Source organism: Xenopus laevis, chromosome 8S (assembly GCF_017654675.1).
Source record: "Xenopus laevis strain J_2021 chromosome 8S, Xenopus_laevis_v10.1, whole genome shotgun sequence".
Taxonomy (NCBI): Eukaryota; Metazoa; Chordata; class Amphibia; order Anura; family Pipidae; genus Xenopus; species Xenopus laevis.
In genome coordinates, this window is record NC_054386.1 from 84,620,503 (window position 1) to 84,646,338 (window position 25,836).

Genomic DNA, 25,836 nt, shown 5'->3' on the forward strand with positions numbered 1-25,836 from the left:
CGCCAGCTTCTATTGTGGACTGGCCATCATTTTCCTGCCCATGATAAGAGTCTGACAGAAAGTTGTGCAGAAGGAAGGTCAGCCCCACTCCCTTGATGCTGCACATGTGAGGGCACTGCCTATGTGAAAGAGACTCTAGTGCAGTTATCATTTCCCTCGCTTGCCAGGAGGAGGCGTGGTTACTTTGCTGCGCGCTTCTATCGTCAGGAGGGCTGTACCACTCGTACGATGGCTAGGACAGGGGGCGGAGACTCATATCGCCATTCTCTCCTACACAAACTCTAGCTCCAGCGCCTGCAATGGCATTATACATTTGTGTAATAATGGGCGGAGAGTGCGGAAACCCCACCCCCCCAACTCTATTCCCTGAAATTTATCCCTCAATCCTTATTGGTCCCGCCCCCTCTCTTGGCCTCCCAGGAGGGCAGTGCCTTATACCGAGAGGGAGGGAGTGGGGCAGGTTATGTGGGTTTAAAGAATTAATTTCACCTTCTCCGAGCAGGAAACGTTACAGATCTCCCTTGGTTTATGCAGACAAGTCACATCTGAGAAGACATGCCCCCTCAGGAACTTTCCGTGGATTACACTTCCCACTTTGCACCCCCAGTGCCCCCCCATAAACCCAAGCCCGTGGAAGTGTCCTGCGGCCGGGAGCGGATCCTCAAATGCATTCTACTCGGAGATGGGGCGGTTGGTAAGACCAGCCTTCTAGTGAGTTACACTACGAACGGCTACCCGACCCGCTACATCCCTACGGCTTTCGATGATTTTTCCGGTAGGTTATAATGTCTTTACGCGTGACCCGCACCCCCCCCACCTCGATGGTTTAGCTCGTGGCTGTCCCACCTGAGTGCCCGGCGGCAATTGCTAGAATTCTCGGTTCTAACCATTAGTGGGGGTGTAACATCCCTTAGCTCTTCTAAATGAAACCGATAGTGCTTCTGTATTTTATATCATTTAACTGCACCTACACTACTTATTCCCTATTCTTTATTTCTCCAGTGTATTTTATATCATTTAACTGCACCTACACTACTTATTCCCTATTCTCCATTACTCCAGTGCTTCATACTTACTGATCAGGGTTGCCAGGTCTAATTTTCAAAACTAGCCAAAGTCGGCTACAAAACCAGCCCAAAACTAGCCAAGAGGCACTTCAAAAGTAGCCCCTAAATAGCACAATATGTGCATTGCAAAAAAACTGTCTAAAATATTAAATGAATATATGTGAAAATTCACAAATGGGACAGATTCGCCCATCACCAGGGGACGTAACTACAGAGGGGGTATAAGGGGGCCCCATAAAACCCTTATACATATACAATTTCATTAAATAAAACCGCTTAACCTCTAGACATTTTGGTGGCCAGCAGATTTTTGCCCCAAAATTGTCCGAAATTGAGGAAAATCGCTGGAAAATGTGAGAATGCTTAAAAGGGATGGGAGACTGGGGTACAGAGCCCAAAATCCGGTAACGCTCGACTTCTACATAAGTTGGTTCCATTGCATGCTGTATATTGTAGTCTAACATTAATCTTGGCGGTCGGGAAATTGTTAAACAAAAACTAATTACCCAACATGCACTGGGAGACGCAGGTTTGGCACATTAGGGCAAGAAAAAACTTTGGCTGGTTTCCAAAGGCCCAAAAAGTAGCCCAAATCCATACCTTGGCTAGTATTTACTTTCAAAACCAGCCCGAGCTTTAAATTAGTAGCCCAATTTGGCTGGAGAACCGCCAACCTGGCAACCCTACTACTCATGCTCTCTAGTTACGTCCCTGCTGTGTGAGTCTTTCTGACTTTAGAAGGGTTAACCTCCAGCAGACCTATGTAACTGTTTAACTAAATACAGGAATTACTTTCTAACGTCCCTCGCCTTTGCCTTACTGAGTACGTCATAGTCGTACAGTCGCGTAGACTGGCGTAAGTGGGCTAACTCCTGGCAGCTCTAGAGTCCCTTATCCTATCGATAATCCATTATGTAGCCATCTTTGTTACTTATCAGTGACTAGGGTTGCCACCTGGAAAAAAATACCGGCCTTCCTATATCTTTTATATTTTTTCCCTATTAATATCATCAGGATCAGGCATCATTTTTACTGGCCAGGCCCGTAAATACCATCCAGATGGCAACCCTATCAGTGACCGTTCTTTCTGCGGCTTTTCATTTCTGCTCTGTGGTTCTATTCCCTAATAGGGATCCCGACGTCTCTCTGCAACCAGTGTTGAACTACAACTCTCTAGGCTTTTGAGAACTGAAGTTTCCAGCCGTTCTTTAAAGGAGAATTCAACCTGTGTAGTTAGCCTGGGGGGAGGAGGGTACGGGTTTTTCACCCACAGGTTAAATTCTCCTTTAAGGGGGTTGTTCACCTTTGAGTTAAAGGGGAATTCCACAAAGACATAACTTAAGCTTTTTGAAAAGGAAAAATAATTTTAGGCAACTTTGCAATATACATCAATTAAAAAATATGCAGACTTTTCATGATTTTTAATGGTTTCTGAGAGTTCCCTAAGCCTAGCTCCCTGCTCTCCTGCTGATCTCTCTGACTACTTTGCTGAGCTGGCTGACTACTGTTACTTTATGACTGCTGTTACTATAATGCAGACATCATTATTCTCAGACAATTTGCCATTGCTTTTTATTTGTGGTTTTTGAGTTATTTAGCTTTTTATTCAGCAGATCTACAGTTTGCAATCTGGTTGCTAGGGTCCAAATTAACCTAGCAACCATGCATTCACCTGAATAAGAGACTGGAATATAACTAGGGGACGGTCTGAATAGTAATATGAGTAATAAAAACTCACAATAACGTCACATGTGTAACCTTACAGAGCCTTTGTTTCTAGATGGGGTCGGTGACCCCCATTTTAAAGCTGGAAAGAGTCCGAAGCAAAAAGCAAATACTTTGAAAACTATACAAAATAAATAATGAAGCCCAATTGAAAAGTTGCTTAGACTTGGTCATTCTATAACATACTAAAAGTTAACTCAAAGGTGAACCATAACCTAGCTGCTTGCTTACTTTGTGTTGCACATGAATCAAGCTGGCCGTTAACCATTTTATAAATGGAAAGTAAAAAACACATTCTTTTGCTGGGTTGAGTGTTGTCCTTCATCTTAGAGACTTGTTGCTTTCAAACAGTTAATGCAGAGCTCAAAGCTCGATTGTTCTCTTTCTCCTCCAGTTCTATGGAAAACAAAGAGTGATATTTTCGTTCACCGGCTCGCTGTGGTGGTAAATATTAACCCTGTAGATGCCATTTTAGTCTCCTCAGAACGCACCTTGCATAAGAGTTCACATTTTCTGGACGGACTGCTGAAAAATGGCAGTAGTATTTATTTACGTTCCTGTTCAAATAAATTCTGTTTGTTGACAAGCAGCTGCTTGTGAGGAATTGAACTAATTCTGTGTTTGTTTTTCTCTGCAGCGCTGGTACAGGTTGAAGATACTCCTGTAAAACTTCAGCTCTGTGACACAGCAGGACAGGTATGAATCGAGGCTCCTAGGCCTGCACTTACTTTTCCATAATGTCTTCATTTCAGTGTCATCCTTCAGTCTGTGTCTTTCAGCTTCTTTCTGTCTGTGTATTTTTTTTAGTTGTAATATTGGTGTGTAGGTGCATCTCAGGTCATTTTGCCTGGTCATGTGCTTTCAGAAAGAGCCAGCACTTAAGAATGGAACTGCTTTCTGGCACGCTGTTGTTTGTCCTACTCAATGTAACTGAATGTGTCTCAGTGGGACCTGGATTTTACTACTGAGTGCTGTTCTTAGATCTACCAGGCAGCTGCTGGTGTTAGGGAGCTGCTATCTGGTTACCTTCCTGTTGTTCTTTTGTTTGGCTGCTGGGGTGGAGGGAAGGGAGGGGGGGTGATATCACACCAACTTGCAGTACAGCAGTAAAGAGTGACTGAAGTTTATCAGAGCACAAGTCACATGACTGGGGGCAGCTGGGAAAGTGACAATATGTCTAGCCCCATGTCAGATTTCAATAGTAAATATAAAAAAATCTGTTTGCTCTTTTGAGCAATGGATTTCAATGCAGAATTCAGCTGGGGCACCACTATTAACGGATTTGTTTTGAAAAATGACAGTATCCAGTGTTGGACTGGGATCCCAGGGGCCCACCAGAAAACGTTAGTCCAGGGGCCCATTCTCCAAACTTCTCGTCTTCCTCATCAACCTCTATTTTCATGTCTCTCTTTTCATTCTATTATTTATTATTCGTTTAGCCACTGTTTTACCATACAGAAGTAGGTATTGACCATGAAACAGGCCAAATGGTTAGAAGCAGGAGGGCCCACTGACACTTAGGGCCACCAGGAGTTTTCCTGGTATCCCGGTGGGCCAGTCCAACACTGACAGTATCCCTTTAAGTCTGCTAGACAATCATGTAAACATAAAATAAACCCAAAGGGCTGGTTTTGCTTCCATTAAGGATTAATTATATCTTAGTTTGGATCAAGCACAAGCTACTGTTTAATTAATACAGAGAAAAAGGAAATCGTTTTTACAAATTGGGATTTTTTGGATAAAATGGAGTCTATGGGAGACAGCCATTCTGTAATTCGGAATTTTTTGGAAACTGGGAAACTAACAATATGTCTAGCCCCATGTCAGATTTCAAAATTAAATCTGTTTGCTCTTTTGAGAAACGGATTTCCGTGCAGAATTCTGCTGGAGCAGCACTATTGACAAAAATATTTTTTCCCATGACCGTATCCCTTTAAAAAAATAAAAAAAAATGTCTAAGTAGCCTTTTTTGCTTCTCTCCTTAGGATGAGTTTGACAAGCTACGTCATTTCTGTTATCCAAAGACAGATGTTCTTATTCTGTGCTTCAGCGTTGTCAGCCCGTCCTCCTTCCAGAATATCTCTGAAAAGTGGGTATCAGAGATACAGTGTCACTGTCCCAATGTGCCAGTTGTTCTAGTGGGGACTCAGTGTGACCTCCGCGAAGATGTCAAAGTTCTCATCCAGCTCGCTCGGTACCAGGACAAGCCGGTGTCTAACTCTTCTGCTAGAGCTCTCGCTGAAAAGATCGGCGCCGTAGCCTATGTGGAGTGCTCAGCTTTGACTCAAAAGAACCTCAAAGAAGTCTTTGATACAGCAATCGTTTCTGGTCTGCGCTACTCGGATCTAAGGGGACAGAGAGAGAGGAAAATGGCCGCCACTGCCAACAAGATGAAAACTCTTTCAAAGGCATGGTGGAAAAAGTATGTGTGTGTCTGAGGGCAAGACCCAAACTCAATGATGCACCCAATGGAACAATATGCCAGACTTCCTGCTGAAGTGTTGGCAATTAAACGAGAACTAACCCCTAAAAATTAATATGGCTAAAAAATGTTGTATTTTATGCAATGACCTTCTTGCACCAGCCTAAAGTTTCAGCTTGTCAATAGCAGCAATGATCCAGGACCTCAAATGTGTCACCATCTTGGAAAGTGTCTGTGACACTCACATGCTCAGTGGGCTCTGAGCTGCTGTTGAGAAGCTAAGCTTAGGGGTCGTCACTAATTATCCAGCAGAAAATGAGGTTTGTCTGTAATATAAGCTGATGCTACAGGGCTGATTATTAAATTCTGATGGTAATTGCACTGGTTTCTGTGCTGCCATGTAGTAATTATCTGTATTAATTACCAATCAGCCTTATATTGTGACATTTCTATTCTATGTGTACTGTATATTGTCCCTAAGCTCAGTAAGTGACAGCAGCACAGAGCATGTGCAGTGAATCAGCAGAAAAGAAGATGGGGAGCTACTGGGGCATCTTTGGAGACACAGATCTTTATTGCTAAGGGGCTGTGGTGGGCTTAGGCTGCTACAAAATATAATGTACAACATTTCTAGCTACTTCTTCAGTTAAGGAACACAGCCATTTATTTTCTGCAGGAAATTAAAGGAGAAGTTTTTTATGTTCCAACGTGATCAAGATTCAATCTGTGGACTTCTTTATATTTTTGTCACTTGCAAGAAAACAGCTGAACGGGAAATACATAGTATGAAAGCAATCAGCTCTTGTGAACATTGGGCAGGGATCGCTGCTGTTTGTCATTACAAAGGTCGAGGCCTTGCTCCATATCCGAAAAGGAGACGTTTTGCTGTTTTGTTTTTTAATCTGACCCTTAGCTGAGGTGGATATTATATCAATATTGCTTCTATTTTTTAGAAGCGTGCAGTGTTTTAAGATATTATATTAACAGTGGTGGGTGCCACGTGTCTGTGCTGTGGAGGGCTCTACACAAAAGATTATATATCATTTTTTTTTTTTTTTAATCGTGATACTCAAAGGTTATAGATCTGTTTTTGACCTACAGTTCCTAGCATCACTTTAACTGGGGGTTTATAGACAGAAAGCAAAGGGGGTGGCTAACCAGTGACTCGGCTGCTTCTAAAACCAATCATTGTAATTTTATGTGTAACTAGTTCCCTCTGCATCACAGTCCAGGCTCCAGTTATATCTGCTTTATAAGCAGCTGCTTGGGGAGAACACTTTGATTTAATGAGATTTTGTTCTGGAAATAAAATGACATTGATAAACTATTGGCTGTATGTGCTGTTTCTTTTTTGCAGTTCTCGAACTGTAACCTTTTATGTCACTGTTTGGAAACCTGTATGTGTTAACTACATGGGTAATTGTATTACTTTTCGTCTTTTCCTAATATGAGTGGGTGTGGCCTACATTATTCTGTTTTTTTTTTTGTTTTTTTTTTAATTTAGTAATGTCTGTATGTAATAGAGGACACATGTTGTGGTGTAGTGTGTGTGTGTGTGTGTGACATTTGTAGTGACACTGCTGTTTCAGATCTTTATCTAAAGGCTTCTCCATTTGTTCTGTATTCAAAAATGAATACAGTCCTTTTGGATTAGGACTTTGACCACAGAGAAAAGCAATTACATTATTGATCAGATAGTTCTTTCAAGTAAAAGCCCAAGGTTTCCTGCTGAATGGAATCTTCTATACACTTCAGGGGTCCCCATTCTTTTTTACCCATAAGCAACATTCAGATGTAAAAAGAATTGCAAATAATTCACTCTACAATATACAATTCAATTCATGAACCAGCAAGTGTATTTTTTTTGGTTGTAAAATTGGTGTGTAGGCGCCATCTCGGGAAATTTTTCCTGGTCATGTGCTTTCAGAAAGAGCCAGCACTTTAGGATGGAACTGCTTTCTGGCAGGCTGTTGTTTCTCCTACTCAATGTAACTGAATGTGTCTCAGTGGGACCTGGATTTTACTATTGAGTGTTGTTCTTAGATCATTGGTCCCCAACCAGTGGCTCGTGAGCAACATGTTGCTCTCCGACCCCTTGAATGTTGCTCTCCATGACCTAAAAGCAGATGCTTATTTTTTTAATTACTGGCTTGGAGGCAAGTTTTGGCTGCATAAAAAACAGGTGTACTACCAAAATGAGCCTCCTGTAGGCCGACAGTCCATATAGGAGCTACCAAATGGCCAATCACAGCCCTTATTCAGCAGGAATATTTTTCATGTTTGCGTTGCTCCCCAATTCCTTAAAATCTGAATGTTGCTCCCTGGTAAAAAAAGGTTGGGGACTATTGAGTGCTGTTCTTAGATCTACCAGGAACCTGTTATCTTGTGTTAGGGAGCTGCTATCTGGTTACCTTCCTCTTGTTAGGCTGCTGGGGGGAAGGGAGGGGGTGATATCATTCCAACTTGCAGTAAAGAGTGACTGAAGCTTATCAGAGCACAATTCACATGACTGGGGGCAGCTGGGAAACTGACAATATGTCTAGCCCCATGTCAGATTTCAAAATTAAATATAAAAAAAATCTGTTTGCACTTTTGAGAAACAGATTTCTGCTGGAGCAGCACTATTAACTGATGTGTTTTAGAACAAACATTTTTTTCCCATGACACTTTATGGTTGCATAAGGAATACAGCAGTTGTTTGTTAAATATAGCAATAAAAATGATCTCAATCATTATTTAAATAATATTTTCCGTGGAACAGAATACTAACACTGCTTTTATGGATGTAGATCATAATGGGACAACATCACAAAAAGTAGACCTCGCATTAGTAAAGTATGGGCACTCCTGCACTACCATATAACAAACAAATCTAGCCATTTACATTTCTGTAAATCTTAACTTTTATAAAACTGCAATGTTTTCAGGCAGATATCAAAACTAGATTTTCTAATTGATTGTGTTTATTTAAACTTGCGCTAACCTGTCTGATTCCAACCTCTAAGAAATATGTCAAATGGCTGCCTAGCAGTATGGAGCAATAAACCTATGGAAATTATCTCCTACAGTTGAAAGTGACCGGCTATAAGCTGATGAATATAACTGTACACTGCTAGTGATATGATAGCATGGCGGCAGGATCAATGTGTAAAGTATTTTAAAACTCAACCTGTCTCAACCCTCCCTCCTTGCAAAACCATTAAAAAAATAAAATTAACTGATAATAACAGCATGGCGACAGCAACTGGAAAATGGATCTCTGGGTGAAGGTTACTCGGAAATTTCCAGGAAGGCTGTGGCCTGTAACAGCCATTGAAAGCTTAAAGGGATTCTGTCATGATTTTTATGGTGTAGTTTTTATTTCTAAATTACACTGTAGATAACTTACAATATAAAATTGAATTCCTGAACCAGCAAGTATATATATATATATTTTTAGTTGTAATATTGGTGTGTAGGCTCCATCTCAGGTCATTTTGTTTGGTCATGTGCTTTCAGAAAGAGCCTGCACTTTAGGATGGAACTGCTTTCTGGTAGGGTTTTGTTTCTCCTACTCAATGTAACTGAATTTGTCGCAGTGGGATCTGGATTTTACTACTGAGAGGCTGTTATCTTGTGTTTAGTGAGCTGTTATATGGTTCCCTTCCCATTGTTCTCCTGCTGGGGGGGGGGTGATATCACTCCAACTTGCAGTACAGCAGTAAAGAGTGACTGAAGTTCATTAGAGCACAAGTCACATGACTGGAGGCAGCTGGGAAACTGGAAATATGTCTAGCCCCATGTCAGATTAAAATTAAATACAAAAACATCTGTTTGCTCTTTTGAGAAATGGATTTCAGTGCAGAATTCTGCTGGAGCAGCACTATTAACTGGTGCTCTTTGAAAAAAAAAAAAAAAATTCCAATGACAGTATCCATTTAATAACACAAGGTTGACATTGCCAAAGTAAGTAAAAGCTCCAAGACAAAGTAAAAAAAATAAGGCTAAAAATCGGAATCAGCCCCTGTGCTGCCATTAGCCTCCTTTTCCGCGACAGTTTGTATTTCTTCTCCAAAATCCACCTTGTTTCCTTTCACCGGGGGAGAAATAATTGTTACAGGTGCAGGCGAAGTGGCTATTGGTGTAGGATCAGCCTATGGGGTAAATTTATCAAAGAGTGAAGTTCCGCCACTAGAGAGAAATTGCGCAGCTCTCCATTCATTGCTATGGGATTTTGAAAGGCGTATTTATCAATGGGTTAAAGTGAAAGTTCACCCTTTGATAAATACGCCTATAAAAATCCCATAGAAATGAATGGAGAGTGGCGGAATTTCACTATTAACTTCACTCTTTGATAAATATACCCCTATGTGTGGCATTTTAAGAAACACATGCCTCACGTATCAATTACTATTTTTAATAGAGGAATACAAAGGGTTAAAATTACAAAATAAATAAGGGGGTATATTTATCAAAGGGTGAAGTTAGAGATCGCCACAGTCCTCTAGAGTGAAATTCCGCCACTCTCCATTCATTGGGATCTTGAAAGGCGTATTTATCAAATGAATGGAGAGTGGCGGAATTTCACTCGAGGACCGTGGTTATCTCTAACGTTACCTCTACTTTTTGATAAAAATACCCCAAAGAGTAGTGGAAAAAGACATGCTAGCGTGGAAGCCAAAGGGAAAGATACAGTATAAATGCATCTATGGATAATGTATATTCTACACATGAACCAAAGTGCAAAAAAAAACCCATAAGCAACTCTGAATCAGCGCAAATATTTATCTAGGGAGTTGGCAGACTGGGTAATTCAATACAGACCATTGATAATTTTACCTTCATTTTGTCAGTTAGCAGCAATGGTGTTTCCTATGTAGTTTGAAATTACCTGTTTATGCTGGGGCATAAAATAGGATTGGGGAGACCCCTTTGTTTTTTCCTTAGCACTAAACACTGATTGGTGTTGGTGGTGAGGGGGTGCTTTAGATATACAGTAGGTATAGGCACCAATGGACTAAATGGAGGCTTGTAGGACAGATATTGTTCTCTCAAAGAGCTGCACAGACCTCTTTGGATGACATTGCTGTGTAATAATAATCTGGCTGCAAAAATAGAGGATAATTGGCCCATGGCATGGAAAATCTTAGATATATTGACATGGGAGCAGCGCCCTTGTTTGACCTTTCCAAATGAGTGGATCTTATAGTGTATGGTCACCTTAAAGGGATACTGTAATTGGAAAAAATGTTTTTTTCAAAACACATCAGTTAATAGTGCTGCCTACTCCAGCAGAATTCATCTCTGAAATCTGTTTCTCAAAAGATCAAACAGATTTTTTCATATTTAATTTTGAAATCAGGCATGGGCTAGACATATTGTCAGTTTTCCAGCTGCCTCCAGTCGTGTGAATTGTGCGCTGATAAATTTCATTCACTCTTTACTGCTATACTGCAAGTTGGAGTGATATCACCTCCTCCCTTTCCCCCCAGCAGCCTAACAACAGAACAATGGGAAGGTAACCAGATAGCAGCTCCCTAACACAAGATAACAGCTGCCTGGTAGATCTAAGAACAACACTCATTAGTAAAATCCAGGTCCCACTGTGACACGTTCAGTTACATTGAGTAGGAGAAACAACAGCCTGCCAGAAAGCAGTTCCATCCTAAAGTGCTGACTCTTTCTGAAATCACATGACCAGGCAAAATGACCTGAGATGCACCTACACACCAATATTACAATTAAAAAAAAATACACTTGGTTTAGGAATGAAATTTTATATTGTAGAGTGAATTATTTGCAGTGCAAACAGTGTAATTTAGAAATAAAAACGACTTCATAAAAATCATGACAGAATCTCTTTACGTTTAAGAGCAAGAGATCTAACGAAAGTGTAAGATAGTAGTTTGGGGGTTACAAATCCAACAAAAGTATAAAGAAGCGGTTTAGGGGCCAGAGAGACAAAAACATATTAAAACGTCCAATGCTTTTTCAGGGAAAAATATTTAAGATTCTATGTAAGAGACACCTGTATCTCTAACTGTAATTTCGGAAGTGATTTTGCAACTAGGTGAGGCTTGGGTGTTGGCTATAATTATTATATTTATTGGATGAATAAAGCTAAGATCCATTGGTGTACACTAGGGAATAGCATAGGCTACTGGAATATGACCAGACATGCTGGTGGCAAGCTAATAATACCATTATACATCCTGTAATGGCTGTGCTGGCAACATGCCTCCATCCCGAGAGAAAAGATCATTCTGACGCACTTGGACCCAGCCCTAATTTTCAGAAGAACACTTTGTGCCAGGATTTCCCTGCCCTGAGGGTTTTGATAAATGGGGAGAATTGCTTGGCTAACAATCCCTATTACAGTCATATACAAATGAATAAACATTAATGGGACACAACAAAGTTCTGCTGGTTAACATTGTGACTTGTGAGTGTAAGTAAAGGTCAATTTTCAGCGATGATCTTCATTAAATGTAAAGCACTGCATAACTTGCTAGTGCTATATTAAAAAAATGCTGATTGCCTTGAGCAGGGGAATACAGTATAACCCCTATTTTAGGTTTTTCGGGGGACCAGGAAAAATGATGTAAAATCCATGAAAGTGAAAAATCAGGAAAATGTGTTAAAGCAACCTTATCTTCAAATACTCAAAGGATTAAAGCCCACGAGTCAGTTATACTTTGAAATACAGTATTTACTGTGTTAAAGGGCATGGAAAGTCTAAAATAGAATAAGGTTAGAAATGCTGTATTTTGTATACTAAATATAAACATGGATTTACTGCACCACAAGCCTAATCAAACAAATGATTTATGCTTTCAAAGTTGGCTACAGGGGGTCACCATCTTGTAACTTTGCATCTTTGCAAGACCAAGACTGTGCACATGCTCAGTGTGGTCTGGGCTGCTTAGGGATCGTCATAAACAAAGCTGCTTGAGTTCTGCATGGCTGGGAAGTAAGGCGGTGGCTACCCCTGCTGTACATAAGTATGATTGTTTCCCTGCTCAGCAGTTAGGGACCATCTGACAATTCCTATCCACAGCAGTAAATGAAGGGAGAATTTCACTTCATACAGTCAGGTTTCTTATAAAAATGGTACACATTTTTTAATTAAAGTATATTGGAGAAAGGTTTCTTTTTCATTAAAGAAAGAAAAAATGGGATTTTATTTTTTTGCCTTTACATGCCCTTTAATGACAAAGGTTAAATGAGAACTAAACCCTAAAAATGAATAGGGCTAAAAATGCCATATTTTGTATACTACACTTATTGCACCATCCTAAAGTTTCAGCATCTCAAAAGCAGCAATGATCCAGGAGTTCAAACTTGTCACAGGGGGTCACCATCTTGGAAAGTGTCTGTGACACTCACATGCTCAGTGGGCTCTGAGCAGCTGTTGAGAAGCTAAGCTTTAGGGGTTCGTCATCGCAAATTATCAAGCAGATAATTAGGTTGGCCTGATGCTACAGGGCTGATTATTAAATTCTGATGCTAATTGCACTGGTTTCTGTGCTGCCATGTAGTAATTATCCATATTAATTACTAATCAGCCTGATATTGTGACATTTATATTCTATGTGTACTGTATATTGTGAGTGGGTCCCTAAGCTCAGTAAGTGACAGCAGCACAGAGCATGTGCAGTGAATCAGCAGAAAAGAAGATGGGGAGCTACTGGGGCATCTTTGGAGACACAGATCTTTACTGCTAAAGGATTTTGGTTGCCTGGGGCTGGTACAGAAGCACAAAACATAATGTACAACATTTCTAGCTACGTCTTTAGTTTAACTTTCCTTGTACTTTAAGCATTGCAGTATTAATGTTAAACTATGGCAGGCACATGCAAGACATCTGTTCAGGGTCAGACTAGGCCAGCGAAAAAAACCCAGTCGGCTTCGGCCCTCATGGGCCCCTGCTGGCCCAGACCTGGCCCTTTGTTTGTTGGCCTGCTTTTAGGCGCATAGGTGTGTTTTGGCATTTTTTGTGCATGCACATGTGGTTTTATGGACATACGCGTCACTGTGGTTCATCCTGCATGCGCATTAGCGCGTTTTTTGCACATGCACATACCGGGAATTTAACGATCGGAGGGGGCCCCAGGAGAGCCCTTCATTGTGCAGCCCCGGTGGGCCCCAAAGGCTCCAGTCTGACCTTGTATCTGTCACATGCACAACCTAAAGCAATAAGTGATTTGTGCATCACTGTATGTGGTGCAGACTAATTGGAATTTACTAGTTATATACAGAACCATGGCAAAATATGCATCTGGATATAACAGCAATTTTTATGTATATCTGGGAAAACATTAAGTAAAACCAGGGAAAAGCACCCATTGAATGCATTATAAAAAAAAATGTAAGATGCAGGAATATGTAAAACTGAGGTTTCGCTGTAGTTTCAAACCTGAAATAGCATGGGGGTCCAGAAAACATGATTCAGTCTCTCATCCAACAAGTACCCTCCTATGTGTGCCTGTAAGTTACCCACCCTCCTCCTTTCTGTGTCTTTCAGAACATGGTACTTAACCTTTGTATATTTAAATTCATTGCGATATTTGTCTAATTTTTATATATCCCACAAATGGATCTATATACTGTCCTTATCATTTAATATAACTTGTGTAAGTCCAGCATAGAGATAAGATAGAGATACCTGAATACTCAGCCCAGTCCTGGATTCAAGAACAGCCGAGGGGTTGCAGATCTGACATTCCTGCTTTAGTAAGCTGTGAAAGGAATTAATTCACTTGCCCTTAAGGCCTGCATATTAGCCTTGACAAGTATTATTTGAAAGGTACATTAGGCAGGTGTCAAGTTGCAGCATGCACAGTGGATGTAAATATCTGCATATCACATAGCATTATCACGAAGATAAATCTCACAGGAAGCACAGACCAAGTAAAAGGAAAACTGCAAATAACAAAAGTATAGATAAGAAGGCACAATGCAAGCTCCATATTGTATAGTGGCCTGAGCAGTCCCTGCCCTGATAGCCTGGAGCATTGCTCAGGATAATAACCTGAGACCAAGCTAGGCCAGAAACTAGAATCTAATGTGTTTGAATTGCACTTTTATATGTGTTTCAGTTTGGGGTTTCCACAAGGGCTTGTAGAGGGGGTGTATTTCAAGGATCAGATGCAGAAGTAATAAAAAGGATGCAATATTCATTTCATAGGTCAAAACAGCATTATTTTAAATAATGGAATGACACCCACATGCATTTAAAGGAGCAATAGCATCAAAAAATAAAATTGAAAGTGTTTTGAAGTAAAACAAATATAATGCAGTGTTGCTCTGCACCAGAAAAACTGCTGTTTGCTTCAGAAACACTACTATTGTTTATATAAATAAGCTGCTGTGTAGCAATGGTGGCAGCCATTTAAATGAGAAAGGGTTCAGGTTACACAGCAGATAAGCTCTGTAGAACATAATGGTGTTATCTGTTATCCACTATTTAACCTGTGCCATATAGCCTTTTTTCAATTTCCGCCATTACTACTTAGCAGCTTGTTTATATGAACTATAGTAGTGTTTCTGAAGCAAAAACATCAGTTTTACCAGTGCAGAGCAGCACTACATGTAAAATTGCAAAATTTTACCTCCATCTATATAGTGGCGTTAAATAATTTTTTCGCCAGAAAAGTCTCAAGGGGACAGGAACCTTGTTTTACCCATCATTCTGTTCCTGTTCCCATTCCTGACAGGAGAGGAGAGAAGTGACAGGATAATCAAAGATGTTTTGGATTATTACTTTGTCTGCTGCTACAGCAGCTTTTTCATCTGAAAGACGATTTATTATGGCTAGGAGGGACCAAAGGCTTCGCCAGCCTAGATTAAACTACATTTATATGATGCACACAGATTTATTGGTAAAACTTGTTTATTAATTTTTTTATATAATTCTATTGGTAAGGGGTAAGTCTTGTGATGGATCTATTGAACTGTGGATTGATATGATGCCTACATGTTTGATTGGGTGAAATCAGTTTACTGTGTTGTTGATAATATCTATAAAGTTTAGCAGTTTTGAACATACATATCTGGCCTTGAATCATGCCATAATAAACTCCATAAAACAAGACTATTTTATAGCATAAATATTCACAAACTTAATTTGTCACCAGAAAATTCGCAACTTGCTAAAATTAGCGCTAACGTAAGTTGGTTGGTTTACGTAGTTACCGCAAGTGATCGCAATGACTTCTGAGCGCATCGCTGTGAATATTTTGGCAGAAAAATATTCGCAGCGATAACATGCGGAAACATATCGTCAAATTTACCGTGCTTTAGTAAGCGGACCCCAAAATGTCTAGCCCCATGTCAGATTTCAAAATTGAATATAAAAACATCTGTTTGCTCTTTTGAGAAATGGATTTCAGTGCAGAATTCTGCTGGAGCAGCACTATTAACTGATGTTTTTGTAAAAAACCTTTTTTTCCCATGACAGTATCCCTTTAATGGGTTTGATTATTTGTCCCATGTCAATGCACATTGACCTAATTAAACTGACAGACCAGTGCCATGATGTACTGATCTAATTACGGAGAAATGTTTAATGGGTTAAAGAAACAGCCCAGAGAAGGGAAAAGGTGACCTAATTACCATATGTTTAGTTGTTTAAAGCATACTAATGAAAAGACTAACCTAAAGGGATACTGTCATGGGAAAACATGTTTTTTTCAAAATGCATCAGTTAATAGTGCTACTCCAGCAGAATTCTGCACTAAAATCCGTTTTTCAAAAGAGCAAACAGATTTTTTTATATTCAATTTTGAAATCTGACATGGGGCTAGACATTTTGTCAGTTTCTCAGCTGCCCCCAGTCATGTGACTTGTGCTCTGATAAACTACAGTCACTCTTTGCTGCTGTACTGCAAGTTGGAGTAATATCATCTCCCCCCCCATCAGCCCATCAGCAGAACAATGGGAAGGTAACCAGATAGCAGCTCCCTAAAGCTGGCCATAGACGCAAAGATCAGATCGTACGAATCAAGGATTCATACGCTTTTCGCTTATGTCTAGCCCCATGTCAGATTTCAAAATTGAATATAAAAAAATCTGTTTGCTCTTTTGAGAATTAGATTTCAGTGCAGAAGTCTGCTGGAGTAGCACTATTAACTGATGTGTTTTGAAAAAATTTTTTCCCATGACAGTATCCCTTTAATGACAGTTGTGGTTTGTGCAATTATCACTTTTGCCAAAGACCTTTAATATTTGTGCATTTGGACTTCCTAATCTTTGAAGTTGTGAGTCACCACACAGCTGGAACACAATCACAAGCTTTCAGGTATGCATGTTATTGTCACTGCTGCTAAAATCACAGCTAGCAGAAACAGGTTTAGGAGGATGGAACCAGACTAGTCGCTTTATTGTGTGATGTGGAGCACTGTGGCACACAGGGGATTTTTCCTAGCAAAACCTGAAGTTTAAAAATCCTGACCGCTGGTAGCATTGGGATGCCAGAGTCATTAACCCCCTTGCTTCCTATCCACGTACAGAAGCAATGAACATCAGGTTGGCCACATTCAGCAAGAATAGCTTATTCTCATTTACATAACAAGGGGGGTTGTAAAAACTTAAAGGGATTCTGTCTCGATTTTTATGATGTCGTTTTTATTTCTCAATGACACTGTTTACACTGCAAATAATTCACTCTACAATATAAAATGTCATTCCTGAACCAGCAAGTGTATTTTTTTAGTTGTAATATTGGTGAGTAGGCGCCGTCTCAGGTCATTTTGCCTGGTCATGTGATTTCAGAAAGAGCCAGCACTTTAGGATGGAACTGCTTTCTGGCAGACAGTTGTTTCTCCTACTCAGTGTAACTGAATGTGTCGCAGTGGGACCTGGATTTTACTACTGAGTGCTGTTCTTAGATCTACCAGGCAGCTGTTCTGTTGTTAGGCTGCTGGTGGGAAAGGGAGGGGATGATATCACTCCAACTTGCATTACAGCAGTAAAGAGTGACTGAAGTTTATCAGAGCACAAGTCACATGACTGGGGCGGCTGGGAAACTGACAATATGTCTAGCCCCAGGGGCGATCCTGGCCCGTCCGCCGCCTGAGGCAGCAGCAGTTGCTGCTGCCCCACCCTCCCCCGGAAATTCGCCCCCCCTCCCCCGGAAATTCGCTCTTAAAGTACCAGAGTGGTACCTAGTGGGCGCTGCCGTCTGAGGCGACAGCCTCAACTTGCCTCATTCGTGAAGCACCCCTGTCTAGCCCCATGTCAGATTTCAAAAATAAATTAAAGTGGGTTTATGTGCTGCAGACCATGAGGATCTGAGCTTTTATAGTTATAGTTATCTTATCCATTTGTTGCAGTATTCAGTTACTTGGTTCTTGTTATACATACACATTCTTTGCAATATGCACATTCCTTCCCAATTCATCTGTGGAATACTAGGGTGCAACTGTATAATATGCAGAGCAGAGTGCATCTTTATTATATACAGCAGGGTGCATCTGAATATTTACAAAACAGGGGGTGTCTTATAGGACATTGTTATTTTGCACAGCCCGAAGTGTATAAAACAATGGGCTTATTCATCAAAATCCAAATTATTCTGACTATTTAACTTATAAAAGTCTGACCAAACTAGGATCCACGATTATATCTTATTTATTATTAAAAAAAAGCACAATTTAATCGGATCAGGGACAAGCACGAAAAAATTGAGCGGAAATCCTAATTGTATAAGTTTTTTCCCAAATTGCTCGTTTTTTGCCCGAAAAGTCCTAAATAGTTGGATTTTCAGGCTAATTCTAGCGCAGACCACAGATACTTCCAAATAGTGAAGGACCTCTCCGTTGATACGGATACGGTAGGTCTGAGATGCCAGATTGTCGGATACTGACTTTTTCCATCCTTGGGGTACAATAAATCGGGTTTATTTATTAAAATCAGAATGCCAAAACCTTGAAAAGATCTAGTTTTTTTTCCACTAAAAATTTGTATTTTATCCTCTAATTTTTCGGGTTTTTGGCATTTGGACTTTAATAAATAACCCCCACTGTTTCAACATATTCCTCAGCAATGTACAATGAATTGAGGAAAACACAGTATGACAGATAAAATTAATTAAAAAATGAGGTTACAGAGCAGGGTATATTTTTAATTGTACATATCAGTATAAAGAGAGAGAACACTGCTATGGTTTATTTAACTAAGCTGTTGTGTTGCACAGGAGTGGGCATATATATTATACAGAGAGTGCAGTAAGATTAGTGTGTGCTGCTTTATACTGAATACAGTAAGTGGATAGCACTGTTTATTTTATGTATCCTGCAGCCGAGTGATGATTCAAACAGCAGAAAGGTTAAGTTCCCCTATAATTCACAGAGAGGTGAACAGGATAATCATTTGCTTTGGAAAAAATAATGTGGAAAATGTTAGTAAGGCTGAAAAGAGAAATTCCAGAGAAATGAGACTGAACGTTTTACTCAGGGTGAAGAGACATCTGAGAGGGCAGGTTGACATAAGTGGGGCCAGGGATAAGTAAACTCATTGCTGGTCTTTCTGGAGGTACAACTATGTCATGACTGAGTAAAAAAAAAAACAGTGGTAGCAACGGAACCTTTTTTCTTTTGCAAATAGTTGTTTAACGAATCCTTCTCAAGGCTTTGGATGTGTGAATTATGTTGCTACCTCTGCTGCTGGGTAGCGATGGCAATAGGTAAAGCACCGACTCTTCTTGATTTATTCTTGATTTTGTTTTTGATTTTGGCAAGCCAATTCATAAGCAGACAGCCAGTCTAGCTATTTCTGTAACTACCTGGTATGTGAGACTATAACCTACAAAGCAGTCTGAGCTGGTTACATCTTCCCTGTAACAGTCTACAGAAAATATTATCCGACTCACACTTGATTGTCATTGGCAATATAAGGAACTACCATTCCCCCTGTGACGTCTGCCTAAAGGTGAATACGCTTCTTTTATTGTTAACCTCATTCAAAGTGCTGTTCCCAATTCAGTTGGGATTGCAGGCAGCTACTTCATAACATGTGCAGCTGTGTTACAGTCACTCTTATCAGCAAGGCCACGTCATATGGGGACTTTATTATGCTAAGAATACTAATAAAAGTCAAATTAAGATAAAAATAGAGCAATGTGCAACAACACACTCCTCTGGTCTATAGTGGCATAATGCCAAAGCCTGGCAGAACAGTCACACCTGTGGGAGAAGCAGCATTTGTACAAATATGTTAGAAATTATGAGAAAATATGTTATTATGAAAGTTAAGGTGGCCATACACAGGGAGATCCGCTCGTTTGGCGATGTCGGATCAGAATGGAGGAAATACGCGTGGACGGATCGCGGAACTGCATCAACAAACAGATGCGGCCACGATCCGACGGGATTTTTAACCCTGTCCGATCAACATCTGGCTGACTTCGGCCAGATATTGGTCGGGGGAAGCCCCACACATGGGCCAATAAGCTGCTGGCTCGGTCTGTCGGTCGCTTTTACCGGCCAGTGTATAGGGGCCTTTAGAGGCCTGGGATCAAATATTATCTAATATAACAATATAAACATGAATACAAAAGGTAGCTGTCGAAATGGCTCAATTAAGGTTTATGTGGTCACAGGGAAAGCATGGCGTTCCCTTGGCAGTGGGGAGGTATGTGACACCAATTTATATAGATGGATGATTATAAGGGGACTTATTTTAAGCAATTTTTCAGTTGGTCCACTTTTTGTATGATGTATGTTTATTAGCCTTCCTCTTCTAGTCCTGAAGGCTGCAACTGAAAATGCTGTCTGATTGTAAAGGGTCACTGACCCCAGCCACAAAAAAAAAAACTATTTACTGTGAGGTTCTAATTTTATTGCTATCTGTTATGGAAAATGTATCTTCAGAATGATTTGTATGTTGCTATGCACGATTTAACAGTTTTAACCTTTCCATGCGGGGCCTCCATGCTGCACAGCTAACTATGCAATTATTTTTTTCTTATAGCACAGAATAGAACCCAGAAACATAGATTCTACATTGTTGTGTTGGCTGGTGGTTAAAAAAACTGACTTGCCCATTATTATATGCTTAGTGAAACAGCTGATAGAACATAACTTTGTACACAACTGGCAAACGCCACCACTCAGAAATGATAGAGATGAATTGGCAGCCCTCTTCCTTGCATGGCTCTGAAGGCTCTCAGTAGATTTTGCAGTGACCCCAACACCCAGATAGCAATATCATTTATAAGCCATACACCACAAATATAGACCACCAGAATTTGTTTTAATTAATAACATGCTGTTAATTTAAGGTGAACATCTCCTTTAAAAGTAAGATTGTTCTCTAAAACAGGCTTTGAAAAAAATACAAAACCATAAACAAGAATCCATGACCGAGCTGCCACTAGCAGAACAAAATAATAAAAGGCCCTATTTCTCCAGGTGTATTAAACTACCGCAATTAATCCATTTGTGGCATTTACCGGTCAGCTGTTGGAAAACAAACATTTGATTGGCTGTTATGGGTTGCTAGACCTGGGTGGACTTTGCACCTTTTATTATCTTGCTCTGAAGGTTTTGATTAACTCAAGAGAGAATTATGGGCCAGTTGAAATACACAGAGGGAGCTTAATTGTACAGAGAGTTGAATAAAAAAAGTTGTTTGGGACAGAAAGTCCGTGGAGAGTTGGCTGGTTACGATACAGTATAAAAGTATATGTTTTTATATTAATTGATAGGGAAGTGTTACTTGGGATAAAAACAAAGTGTGTGTTGGGAAGAAATAAAAGTGGAACAGAAGAGAGAATAGTACAGGAATAAAGAAAAAGAATTGTTGGCTGATAAGAATATAGAGCATGTGAACTACTTAAAGGAGAACTAAAGCTTAACTAAAGTAGTAGCTAGAAATGTTGTACATTATGTTTTGGGTCTCTTGTACCAGCCCAAGGCAACCACAGCCCTTTAGGGTAGGCGCACACGGGGAGATCAGTTGCCCGCGATTTTTAAAAGAGAAATTTCACGCATTGACGAAATACATAATTTTCTGGGCGGCGGTTTTGATTTGTTCTGTCCCAGAGCAATGCCATTTCTGAAACATTTTTTTAAATTGATCGACTTATTGATCTTGTGGGAGGAGAAAAGTAGCCAGTGGCATCATGGGTAATAATACTACTAGATTGCTCGGGAGCTGTAATCGATATAGACGCACGACTTGTCGCTGAAATGCGGAAAAAAAATCGCAGATATCTGATCTCCCCTTGTGGTACTGCCCTTAGCAGTAAAGATCTGTGTCTCCAAAGATGCCCCAGTAGCTTCCCATCTTCTTTTCTGCTGATACATTGCACATGTCACTTACTGAGCTTATGGACCCACTTACAATTTACAGTACACATAGAATAGAAATGTCATAATATAAGGCTGATTTGTTATTAATACAGGTAATTAGTACATGGCAGCACAGAAACCAGTGCAATTAGCATCAGATTTTAATAATCAGCCCTGTAGCATCAGCTTATATTACAGACCAAGATCATTTTCTGATGGATAATTAGTGACAACCCCTAAGCTTAGCTTCTCAACAGCTGCTCAGAGCCCACTGAGCATGTGAGTGTCACAGACACTTTCCAAGATGGTGACCCCCTGTGACAAGTTTGAAGTCCTGGATCATTGCTGCTATTGACAAGCTGAAACCTTAGGCTGGTGCAATAAGTTCAGTATATAAAATACAACATTTCTAACCATAGTCATTTGTAGGGGTTAGTTCTCCTTTAATTATTAGGACAGATAAGGAAATGCTGGTTAATCTGAATAATCCATGACAGTGACTGCTGGGGACAGAGAGAGAGAGAAGTGAAACCCTAATAATATGGAAAGACGGGAGGGTTTGGCAGATTGCAATAGAGGCAGAAAGGTGGTGGCAAAATAGGACAGAGGAAGAAGGTGGCTCATTGAATGGAAAAGTTAACCGGATGTTTGCAGATTTCTTTAGAAGTCTCAGATTAAAAAAGATAATTGAGTTTCTTTTCATAGCTGAAACTGGGGGTTGACAGATCTCTTTTGAAGGCCTCTTTCTAAACCTCGGCATACACAATAGTCTTTCTGGTGAGAGATCATTAAAGTGTGAGAGCCAGACTCTTTATTTAACTCATAAACTGTAGTCTGTTTCTATGTCCCGCATGTGCTGCAAGGACATCATTTTGAGCAACTGAATCTGTCTCTCTAGTAAATCCCAAGTGTTAGGGCCAAAATAGATCCCATACATGTCATAATTGTTGTACAAGTGTGATCTGTATCTGCCAACAATTTGTGTCATCATGCAGTAAGAAAGGCAGCCTTAAAGTGGCCATAGACACAGATAATTTCCTCCGATATTCGGTGCGTGTATGGTGGAAAAAGAGCCGACCGATATCGGCAGAAGACTTGGATATCGGTCGGCTCGTCGATCGGGCTGGACGGAAAATTTTGATCGGGTGCCTTTGAAGGGACCCAAATATCGGCCATTGTTAGTGCTGAATCGTCAGATACAGGTAGAATTCTATTGTTTCTTCCCCTATATCTACCTGTATATCTGAAGATTCAGCTCTACACGTGTGTATTGAAATGAACGATCTTTCTTGGAAAGATCTTTTCCAAGAACGGTCGGAATTGTTACGTCTATGGCCACCTTTAGGTTCTATTTGTAAAACAGAATTCCCTACAGCGGCACGGGCTGGCTCTATTATTGATTTAATTGACTTATCACCTCTGTCCCCTGAAGTGGAAGGGATTTCTTTTTGATACACTATGTAGCAGTTGGGTCGCCACCTGGCCTGTATTTTACCAGCCTGGCCGGTAAAAATGATGGTTGATCCCAATGTTATTAATAGGGAAAAAACACAAATATATAGGAAGGCCGGTATTTTTTTCTAGAAAAAGTGGTAACCCTATGTAGTAGTCATGATAATTACAGCATTCTGGCTGAGTACTTTAACCATAGCACTTTGTGCACACAATCTGAATGCAGGGGTAATAAATCAACAGCCAGTGGTAATGGAGGCAAAACAGTTTGGCAGTATTACATGCATCACCCTTCTAAAAAATAGTAACATTATATAAGAGGGGTGAACTATCACTGTCTTGTGTCATAGCGTAAAATGCTTCCTATCATCCTCAGTGTACTGAAATCAGCCACACTCTGGGGCAAATTCAGTACAGGACAAATTTTCGCCACACTTCGCGTCACTTCACCAGGCATAAATTCATCATCGCTAGCATTTCATAGCAAACTTTCGCTAACGTTCGTGTCTGCCTAGCGAAACTTACGCTTAGGTGAATTTGATTTGATGTCACTGACATAAAATGGAGGAGGATGTAGCTTCATCTTATCAGTTCGCCATGTCGAAGCTGGTGAAGGAAACTCTGGCAAAAGAGGTAACATTCTGTAAAATTCACACTTTAGTGGATTTGCAGAGTAAAGCTCCCCATAGATGCAACGATTCTTCTTGCCGAACGACCGATTTTAGGGAAGCCCGACCAATCCTTCGAAATTATTGTGTGGTTAGTGGGATTTGAACGATCGAACATCTTACGATTTTTCGCCCGACATCTGTCAGGAAATTGATCGGCCAGGTCAAAAAATCTTTGTCGGTCCCAGTGCAATCTATCTATGTTTGCAGGGACAAGCAGGCAGCTCCCCTTTGTTTTCCTGGCAAATTGGTCTTTTTAGTTGATGGTCAATTAGTATGATCATACGATCGTTCTGAGAAGATCGTGGTCTCACGATCAGGATTTGATCTTTTAAAAATCTCAACATCTACGGCCAGCTTAACAATCATTCGCCTGAGTGAAAATTAACCTATCGATAGGGCGCGCAACTATGCTAGCGACGGTCTCTTTTAGCAAATTGTCCTCTATGCCTGTTAGTAAATTGGTGATGTCCCTGCGGATGGGATTTCTGGCGAATTTTCACTAACGATGGCTACTTTAGTAAATCTGCCCCTCTGTGTTTTGTAGCAATCCTAGTTTGCAACAGCTCTAAGGAGATAGAGATTACCATAAAGTTAAACTGCTGGGGGGGGGGTGCTTCTTGCTCTATGTGGGAGATATTAATCAGGCTCAGGATCACATAAGGCCATGCCTTGTTTACATGAAATAATGTTTTCTCTATAGTGCATAGGGGAAAATGTCTGTGCTGCTGGAAACACATAAATCAATCTAATGACTTGATGGTCAAGGAGGACAAAAGACAGCCCAAAAAGCTGAGGTCACTTATTGTTCTGTGGTTCTCGTAAGGAAGAAAGACTCAGATAATGAGGATTTTGTAAAAACAATATGGACTATTTTAGGGCAGCTTGTGGCACTAAATATATTTATCTATTCCTTCTCTGTTTCCTCTGCTTCTTTGTCATGGCTTTTTCACCCCCCTTCTTTATATCTCCGTCCTTCCTCTCCTATGCATCTCATCCCATCTCTGACGTGGGGTTATGCACTGACTTTCTATCTACAATAAAGTGCGAGGCGCATGTGACATTGCTAGAACGTGAATAACACATGAGCTTAACACACAAAACCCACTTGACCCCTTCTATCTGACCATTATCCCTTGTGCACTAAGAGCTAAAGCTTATTTAATCTTAACAGAGCCAATTCCTTTCACAAACATTTAAATTCTGCAGCCATACCACTGTTTTGGAAGCAATTCCATGTATCCAGCTCTATCCTCATTAAAGCTGTACTGAAATAGGCTGCTTTACTCCAGTTTAGTATATTTAATTGCCACTTTATCCTGGGAAAAGCAAAAAAAAAAATATAAAAAGCATCAGCCTCTTCCGAGCCTTTCAGTTAATAGGGTTATGGTTTGATTTCTGTAGCATATCTGGCGATAAGAAGCTTACTCTCAGGCTCTATGTTATAAAGTGAACCTTATGCACAGAACAGATATTTCCAATAAAACACGATTCTCCAACATAATAAAACCTAACCCTTTCTGCTAGCAATAATTCTTATTTGAAATGAAATATTGTGAATTTACTATACAAGAGTTGCATTATGACAAAATAGATATTAAAGGAACCATAACAAGGGCTTTGGTAAGGAATAGAAACTGCTCTGCTTTCAGCTGCTGGTGCTTCTGTCAACATCTTGGCTGCAGGATATTTCTACAGATGGTGCCGAACCCCAATCCTATGGTGGTCATTGAAACGAAAAAGAATGACCGTTTTCAATACAGAATGATCCCTGTATAGGAAAGGTGCTACAGCACAAACTAACTTGCAGTGGTGGAAGAAAATGGGCAAATGGTTTGAAGAAACTGATTTTGGGTATGGGCGTTTCAGGATGACAACAAAGTGGCCAAATATGATTTAAACAATGACCCAAAGACTTCTAGGGGCAAATTCACTAAGATTCGTAGTTGCGCCACCGTCCGATTCACCGCACTTCGCCAGGTGAATTTTCACCAGCGCTACGCAAATTCACTAAAATCCGAAGTTGCGCTCAGGGGAAACGAGAGGTTGCGAAGTTGTACTAGCGTTAATTCTCCAGGCAAAGCGAAGTTACACTAGCGATGCTTAATTTGCATACGGCGCCAAATTGAAGTTACAATAGAGGTATATGTAGCATCACTACACAAGCCTGGGAAACCTTCAAAACATCAAATAAAATTTTTATTTTGCCCTACACATGTGCCCACTGTATA

At 40.3% G+C, this 25,836-nt stretch overlaps 1 protein-coding gene across 1 annotated transcript; it reads left to right on the forward strand.

The window, feature by feature from the left end:
• The first annotated feature begins 388 nt into the window (after positions 1-388).
• LOC108700270 (rho-related GTP-binding protein RhoU) lies at positions 389-6,541 on the forward strand. The gene is made up of 3 exons (XM_018233319.2): positions 389-775; positions 3,430-3,488; positions 4,778-6,541. The coding sequence occupies exons 1-3, from the start codon at positions 556-558 to the stop codon at positions 5,228-5,230; spliced, it is 732 nt and encodes a 243-aa protein (XP_018088808.1). The 5' UTR covers positions 389-555; the 3' UTR covers positions 5,231-6,541.
• Positions 6,542-25,836: the final 19,295 nt, after the last annotated feature.